The 9,337-nt window shown below is 36.1% G+C and overlaps 1 protein-coding gene across 1 annotated transcript; it reads right to left on the bottom strand.

The window, feature by feature from the left end:
* Positions 1-171: 171 nt before the first annotated feature.
* On the bottom strand, positions 172-9,062 carry colec10 (collectin sub-family member 10 (C-type lectin)). Its single transcript, XM_079895318.1, has 6 exons — positions 8,844-9,062; positions 7,753-7,824; positions 5,070-5,141; positions 4,409-4,462; positions 4,150-4,245; positions 172-1,059 (listed from the first exon to the last, which is right to left on the bottom strand). The coding sequence occupies exons 1-6, from the start codon at positions 8,956-8,958 to the stop codon at positions 662-664; spliced, it is 807 nt and encodes a 268-aa protein (XP_079751444.1). The 5' UTR covers positions 8,959-9,062; the 3' UTR covers positions 172-661.
* Between the last annotated feature and the right edge of the window lie 275 nt (positions 9,063-9,337).

The following is a 9,337-nucleotide window of genomic DNA, read 5'->3' as shown; positions in this document are numbered from 1 at the left end:
AGAGCTTCTTATAAAAAGTACCTTAGCTTCACGTGTGACAATGCCATGATGAACAGATAGCAATATGCAATTCTATTTATCTGCTGGAAAAATAAGTGTTATCTGTACAGATACTGATTACCTTATGTCAATAATAAATCACTTGGTTTTTTTTTTTTATTATATTTTGTTAACGATGAAGCAACTATAAGTGAAGTGAATAAGAAGTGAGTCTTGAGTCTGCAAATTAATAATAATAAAACATAATTTTATATTTTACATTGTACAGTAATCAGAAAATAATCATATTCAGCAATTGCAGTAGATTATTGTAATTTGTTTTTACAATCACTTGCTGGCAGTATTTTGCTGTAAAAAACAGTGAGATCTAACAGTGAAGGATTTAGAGTGAAAAGTTCCCTCACCGTTATTTAAAGAAAGGCATAGACACACTCACAGACCCCTTGTTATCCTATTTACTTTTTATTTAATTTAAGTGATTTAAAGGGTGGTGGATAATTTTCATAAAATCAGAAACATCAAAATAGTTTTACAAAAAATCTAAATACATTAGCCAACATGAGACAAGATATATTTACTCATACATTAGCATAGCATATTTAAAATGATGATATAAAAATAAAAACTCTTTTCCTTTGTGGCTATTAAACCATCACAAGTCTTAAGTTGCTGAAGTGTTTTTGTTTTTGACAAACTCACATATGAAGTACTGTGTGGCTCCACAATCTACCTGGCTCCAGCCTCCGGTACTACCAAGCTGCATACAGGCACCTTTACTGCTGTGTGGCCCCTGCAGAGCCCAGACTGTGGTATTCAAGAGGGGGTTACCATCAACATACACATACCCCACCTCTGTCACCCCTACCTGTAGTCCTATGAACACATGAGCAAGATCAGCTTCTCTGATATAGTTGGCCAGCAAGGTGTTTGTCTCTGTGGTTCTGGGCATAGCAAGAGACCCCCCACGCAACTTGCAGTTTAGAAGTGAGTCTTCATACCTCCGTGCCTCTGTCACCAGCAGATAAAACATGTTTTCAGTCTCCCTGATACCTAGAACCACTTTAAAGAAATTGACAAAACATAGTACTGGTTAGTGTCTAGTAAACATTTGTCCGTGTTTTCAGTGGAAATAATTGTGACATGCCATGCTGTTGTCTCATCTCATCTAGTATTCATTTTGCAAGAGAGCAACAACAACAAAAAATACCACATTTTTTAATCATACACAAATTTTACATCTATTTCACAAAAATAAGTTGACTTCATACCCAGGGCCGGGTTAACATAAGGGCTAGGTGGGGCTGAAGCCCCAGGGCCCGCGGGATTAGGGGGCCCATGATTGGCTGGAGGAAATGAGATTGTCAAGTCATAGGTGGTTGATTTGTGTATAACAAGTTATTGGAAAATGTGCCTGACTGATATAATTCACCGCCCAATTAAATTTACTCTACAATTTGCGCCATGACGTTGGGAAACGCCTCTTTTCGTTATGCTTTCAGGTATAAATCGCTCGCTGGAGTTCAAAAATGATGAAAAAAGTGATAGTGACCACAAAAACAAACTCGAAAGGCAGAAAAGGGATGCAAAAATTCCTAAACTAACTAACTACTTTGGTTCACTTTCATCCGTGCCCGTGGAAGACCACGAGTGCAGTGGCAGCAGCCCACAATAGCTTCACCCTCCTGCGTCGTCACCGATCCGCGTGTTTTATACGTCGAAGAAGGTAAGCAAGCAGCTGAAGTAAGTTAATGAGTTAAGCACTATTTGGATGGTAATTGTTTCTCGTGGAGTCGTAAGGTATTTTCAATATTTATAGGGGCTGTCGTGATTTTATTGCAGTCTGAATCCAGAATGTCAGTGTTTTTTCTCCCACCACCCACCCGCGTAAAAATCCCCGGCCGAATTACTGTTTTTTGACGAACATCAAGGTCCAATATCCAAGGTACATGGGCATTTTTTGCCCCGATGAGTTTTTGTCTTATTGTAATATGACATAATATAAAATAAATATATCACACAAGTAAAAGCGCAGTTTTCCCCAAATATCAGCACAATTATTTGCTAATGTGATATGTTATGCAACAATAAATGAGTTGACCAATAAGGTAACATTGAGAGTTACGTTTTGTTTATAGTCATTTCGCCGATGAAAATTCCTAAATGAAACCACAGCAGAAACAATCTCTGAAACTGATAGTGGTGATTCGTTACTGAATAATCCGCGTTTTGAACGAATGGGTTCATTTAATGATTCATTGACTCCTCGTTTGCTTCGTCGTTGAATGAATGACTCGCTTATTAAAGGGATAGTTCACTTTGAAATTAAATTTTGGTATGTTTTAGCTTACCTCAAGGGCATCCAAGATGTAGGTGTCTTTTTTTCCGCAGTAGTTTCAATTTTGATATTTTTAGGTCAAACCGTTCTTGTCTGACAGTCATATCATGCAGGTCTATGGTCACCCCCTCAAAGAGCATGCACAGAGTCCAAATTAAAACAATTCCCCATCGTCCAAATTAAACAATTCCCCATCGTAAGTACACATTGATGGCCTAAGACACGAAACGAGCGGTTTGTGTGAGAAAACTAACAGTATTTATATCGTTTTTACATCTTATAACACAGCCTCGTCCAAGTGATCTGAGGGCGCGAGCGCATCCTGTTGTGTGACGTGTGCGCAGACTGGTGCATAGATATGTACACTAGATGTCGCCTTGGCTACGGCAGTTCATTGGAACGAATGTCTTTAATGCGACATCTAGTGTATATATATCTATGCACCAGTCTGCGTACACGTCACACACCAGGAAGCGCCCGCGCCTTCAGATCACTTGGACGTGGCTGTGTTATAAGAGGTAAAAATGATATAAATACTGTTCGTTTTCTCACACCAACCGCTCGTTTCGTGTCTTAGGCCATCAGTGTGTACTTACGATGGGGAATTGTTTAATTTGGACGATGGGGAATTGTTTTAATTTGGACTCTGTGCATGCTCTTTGAGGGGGTGACCATAGACCTGCATGATATGACTGTCAGACAAGAACGGTTTGACCTAAAAATATCAAAATTGAAACTACTGCGGAAAAAAAGACACCTACATCTCGGATGCCCTGCTTGAGGTAAGCTAAAACATACCAAAATTTAATTTCAAAGTGAACTATCCCTTTAAGACAGTGACTTGCCGCCACCTACTGTTAATTTTAGTTTCATAATTAATGTACCCTTTAATTAAAAATTAGAAATCATTTTATATTTAAATATTAAATAAAATAACAATCATAGCATTTATGTAATTGTAAATGCAGTGTAAATGCAGTGTAAATGTATTAATAATTTTTAACAGATAACCACATGAGAAACAATTACCATCTGAATAGGGCTTTAGAAAGCAAATGTTTTATTAATGCTTACTTTGTCCCTTTAGATAAAATGAGAGAAATAGCCATAAATGCACTTATGGAAGGGGAGGGGGTAAAAATGTTTTATCAATAAAATGTTCCCAAAATGAACCAAGAAATTATAAATTTGTATCATGATGTTCCATCAAAATCTGTGTAGTAGAGGGTTAATGTGTTAAATAGCCTGGACTATTTAGTGTGCAAAAATAATAATAATAAATAATGATAAAGAAAAACATTAATTAAATACATTGATTAATAACAATAAAAAAATATTTATTGCAGTAGATGACTGTGGTGTGGCAATCAGATGAAAGGGGGCCCTTGGTGTTGCTATAGCCCCAGGGCCCAAAGTCCTCTTAATCCGGGCCTGCATACAACTACTAAAAATTATGTTGACAGTTATAAAAAGTCTATGGTTTTGAGTCAATAAATATATTTATTAAGCATTTTTAACTCTCACTATTTGGCAGTTGTTGTGAATAAAAAAATATTCATGAAGTTAGGGCAATCAACAAATTATAATGCATTTGTTAGAGTTAGTATTAGTATATAATGAAATCAATGTTGTTGTTTTTTTTTTGTTTTTTTGTTTGCACCATTTGTGTGAAGGTTTACAAGGTTTAATACTTTGTGTATTGTTTCTTATGTTGTCTAATATCATGGAAATGGCATGATTATCACAATGGAGAACATTAAAACAATATCAAGATCACACAAGAAAATTTGATTAATTAAACACACAAGTCTCACCGTTCTTAAGAAACTTGACAGCATTTCTCAGTTTGCTTATATTGATTTCCATATGTCTGACAACCTTTCTGTACCTCCCACAGTCACAGGTTGTACCTGTTACAAAATTGTGCAGCCTTTAGGCGGTGTTATCATAAACAATAATAAATATGAAGAAAATCTAATGCCTACTGTTTATTCAGAGACAGATACAAGTATTTTTTCTTATATGAAATGCATTCAGACAGAGCGGAAAACACACAGATGCTTTGACATTTACCAGGCTTTCCTTTTAACCCTGGGAGACCATCAATTCCTTGTTGTCCCTTGTCACCTGTCACAGTAACAGATTAACAGTTACAATTTAACCTCTGACATTTCATTTAAACATACAGGCTAATAACTAAACATTAGCCTCTAGTTATTAATATTGCAAGAACTTATCTTGCAATGATTTATAGAATCCAGTAATAAGAGTGAATAACCAGTAGATGGCAGCAGTGCACATACAGTACTTCATACTGGTTTCCCCCTGCAAAGCAAATTATGTCTGTCTCCAACTAACCATGATTTTTCTTTTGAAACATTAGTGTTTTGTGTCCTGTTATAAAAAAAAGAAACACTTGGGAATTAAACACTTTTTTTTATTTTTTATTATGCAATTTTGTTCAGATTAGAGAATAATTTCAAATGTATCAGTTGTTTCTTTTCTTGGAGTGCCAAATTTTCTGGAATTTTACTGGTACAGTATTGTGTAAAATATTGATGTAGGACAGTAAATACCTTCACTTTCTAGAAGGGCATTAGGACATCACATTACCTAATTAGATCAATGAGCATTGCATTTTAGCCTTCAGTCACCAAGTATCAATATAGCATACATAATATGTAAACATAGCATACATAAACAAACAGCATTCAATCTCTGTTTAGAGTCTAACCTCTCATTCCCCTAGGGCCCATCTTTCCCATTTGGCCCTTCTCTCCCTTTTCTCCATATTCACCGGTCAGGCCTATGGAAGAAGAAAACAAGGTTACTGGTTATCTGACTCTGCCAAAATTCATGAAAATTGCCTCACAATGCTTTTCCAATGGAATGAAGCACACTATCAAAGCACAATAAGTCTTGTTATGTGCATACTCTTTTAGCCTCAATCATTGCATTTTGTGTGTGGCGAAATTATATTGTGTCAGTAGTCTTTGATATAAAACTGATTAAATTACATTTTCCAGCTCGTTAAAAGGTTTGAGACAGCTGTTTTTGGGACTGCTTGTGACAGCCTTGGAGCAAAGTTCCTAATTAAATATCCATCTGGAAATGGTTAATAGGCATTCCTGAGTTTTGCAAAGCAATAATAGGATACAACTGCCAAAGCATTAATAGGATACAATTGCTTTCATTTCTGTACTGTCATTTAATATCATCTCTGTGATTAATAATTTTGGCTGTGTGGCACTGACATTCCCATACACATGTTCTCATATCTTTTTTTTTTTTACAGAATAAAGCGTTTCAGTTGCTGTCTGCCATCAGCAGTGATTGCTCCATTTATTAAAATATTTCAGTTATACGGCAAACTAGGCTGGAAAACCTCAGACAGCATTTATAATATGATTTGTGGAGTACAGGAACCATCCTTGTGTCTAAACAAAATTATGTGGAGAAGAGGAACTGAACCATCTGAATGTCTCAAAATGACATCCTGCAATACTTAATTTTTAAACTTTGGAACTTTTTCTCTTTCTATTCTTGTAAATTATTTCATTTTTGCTTTGAGGGTGTGAGGTTGATTAAAAACTGGAATGATAATTTCCTGTACTAAAATGAATTAAAGCAGAGTCTAGCATGGTTTTGCCAGTCAAACCCATCGGTTCTGAGTTTCCTTTTTTTTCTGATGAACATTTAGCTGTCATGTATAGCATTTTGCAGATATGTTACATTTAGATGCATAGCTAAAAATACAACAAAATTTTGCAGTAAACAGCCATTGAAAAACTTAATTCCTCTGTGGTCACTCTGTAGAGTGAAAAAACAGGCTAAGAGCCTTCCTGGCATTTTGGCTTTTTTTTTTTTCATTTTATTTTTAGTAAAGTACGTTTATGTGTGGAAAAGAGGTCATGTCTTCCTGTGATTGCAATTGCAGGCGTTCTTGTACTGGTTCGATTAACAGCCTGGAAGAGGTTTGTCTGCTGCAGAGCTCTACACTTCCATCTTTGAACACATGGCGACACCGCTGCCACTGGCCTCAATTAACATGTCTGCCTGCCCCTGACGTGACTTCCCTCAAGGGAAGATGTGGTCTGGCAGAAACAGACAGTCTTCCAGCTACACTCTGATGCCCAGTGAGGGCAAGGACACATCAAACAGCTAACTTCAGGTCAAACTTAGTAGAGTAGTACATATGCTACCACTTCTTTAGAGTCGTACATAAGAAGCTACTGTCTAGCATTTAGGAAATTCCAACAGCTTGATCAGTGTAATGCAGCTCAATTTTATAAAAATACATATTCCACAAAACTCATTCAAGTTCACACAACTCTTGACTACTTATTGTTCCAATAGGATTTTAAAGTAAATAAGGAGAGCTTTTTTTTGCATTTGGCTTCTAAACTCTGGAAAGTCCTTTCTGAAAATATGTGGGGTTCAGATAATATTCTCTCAGTTTAAATCTAGATTAAAGACACAACTCTTTAGCCAAGCATTCACATAACACATCTCATAACCTATTACAGTTATGTCTCATGAAAGTGTGAAGTGTCTGAAATAATATGATTAGCAGCTATGCTAATCCTTCTCCTTTGCTTTCCTATTTTGGGATTCCCATACTGAGGATACTAGAGTAGTCAAAAATGGAAGGATGGACTCCATAATATTTTCCTTATATTGCAATCATTATGTTCAAAAGCTGTATTTACTGCCTTAATGAGCCCGATTTCATGAAAGTGCGTATCTATAGCACGAATGATATTTCTCGTATCATTTATACGCCAAAATGAGTTTTTGCGTACATATGATACGCAGTTTTCGCGTGCATATGATACGCACTTTATGGCGTGTAATATGCATGCACTCCTCACCCCTAATCCTACCCAAGGGGTTTACAGTGCGTGGCATTTGAACGCGAAAACACTTTTTGGCATATAAATGATACGAGAAATATCATTCGTGCTATAGATACGCACTTTCATGAGATTGTGTTGACATTATTTTGTTGCCAGAGGAGTATGGGACCCAGATGAGACGGATTCTTTTCAAGATTTTTCTCCAACACCTCACCACATATGTGTTTTTTTCCCCTTTGGCTGCTCATTTGGGGCTAAAAGAGATAAACGGAAAATTCTTTATTTAATGCTATATTCCCTGTTCATTATGGCCAACATGCATTTACCTAAAACAATCGTTTGAAAAAGTGCTATACAAAATAAATATTAATAAAAAAAAAAAAATTTAATTAAAAAAATCCAGCACAGAATGAGCAACTGCATTAGAAAGTTTTATTAAAGCAGCTGATTTGAGTTTACTGGATATTTTTGGCTATGAACAGTAAATAGACATGCATCAACCAACTTCCCTTTAATCTATCACTGATTCATTAAATAACAAACCAACAACGTCTCAGAGACCTCGCTGGCCAGGTGGACCGGTTTTCCCCAGTCTGCCCCCTTCACCGTTTGTTCCCATGTCACCTGGATCACCTGTTAGATGAAGGCAAAGTTAGAGATTGGGGCCTCTCAACAGAAAATGTACAGACAGGTCTTACCCAAACACGCTTCTCAGTTACATCGCAGCTGTTTAAATACAGACAGTTATTCAATATCAAGAAGAGTAAGTTTATTGGCATTGCCAAAAGTATGAGCTGCGGGGAGAGACATTTCCTCTTAACAGTTTTTTTGTTTTGTTTATGAAACAAACAAACTGTATATATCATTACACACACACACACACACACACACACACACACACACACACACACACACACACACACACCTCATTTCCAGAAATAACATCAGCTATTAAATGCTTGCTGTTTACCGTAATGGAATAATCACTGACACGTTAATGTTCCAGAAAATTTCCTTTGCTGACACTGTGATCCTTTCAATGACAGAACCACTTTTTAACAAAGGCACACTGTTGTGTTTACCAGCAGATTTCCTGTCATATGAGAAGCTACTGTAGCACATTCAATTGATGATTTCATCTACCCAGTATGACAACAACAAACCAGCAGGGAGCCAACAATGTCAAAAGTGGTCATCTGCAATTGTTACCTTAAAGAGCTATTTCTAACTGATCTTGCCCTTAAATTTAGATTTGTAAGTGTAACCTAAGTTATTCAGGTTGATACAGTAATACCCTGCCATGGACAGGCCATCCATCCACAGGGTGTTTCCTTGCCTTTGGCCTGAGACTCCGAAATAGGCTCCAGCATCATTGGAACCCTGCTTAGGACAAGCAGTTTGATGCTTACCACATGAATGTTTTAGATGTTACCACATGAATTATCATAGCAATTCACAAAAAAGTGAAGGTTATTTGTCCAAACTAATATTTAGTGATAATGTTTGACCAGAGAAAATAATAATCATAATAATAATAAATTACAAACTGGCTGTTCTGAAATCTATACTATTAAAAACCTGTTAAAAACTATTAAAATATGATTAAAAAGGTGATAAAATCGTCTTTTTCATAAAATAAAAAACACAAATACCTTTTGATCCAGGGAGAATGCTGTTGGAGCAAATTTCAGTTGTAGTACAATAAAGGTATACATTACAAAGAAATAGAAATAAAAAAAGTTTCCTGCTAAAAGTGTGTACATCCATGACTTGAATTGGAAACTTCGTTCTGTTCTCAAGAGGAGAGTGAAAAGGGAGTTTAACATATGTTTACCAGACCTTATCATATCTGTGTTTAGCTTTCAAACAACACTGTCCAGAACGCAGACTATCTCCTCCTTGCACTGCAAGAGAGGAATTTGGTTGTGTAAAAAAGTGTTGCCACCATGAAGATAATTTCTGATAGTATTGTGGCAAATGTACATACTATATGAATTTTAAAAAGATGTCTTGTTTATCATATGTTGAAATGTTTAACTAATTTTCAAAATAGTTTATTAAGTTTAATGAATCTAGTGTGTTCAAACTGTGATTTAAAACGCATTTATTGTTTAAATATATGCTTTAACCCTTATAAGCTATTCAT

Source organism: Squalius cephalus (assembly GCF_949319135.1).
Source record: "Squalius cephalus genome assembly, chromosome: 15".
In the NCBI taxonomy this organism is placed as follows: Eukaryota; Metazoa; Chordata; class Actinopteri; order Cypriniformes; family Leuciscidae; genus Squalius; species Squalius cephalus.
This window is presented reverse-complemented; position numbering and strand designations above follow the sequence as displayed.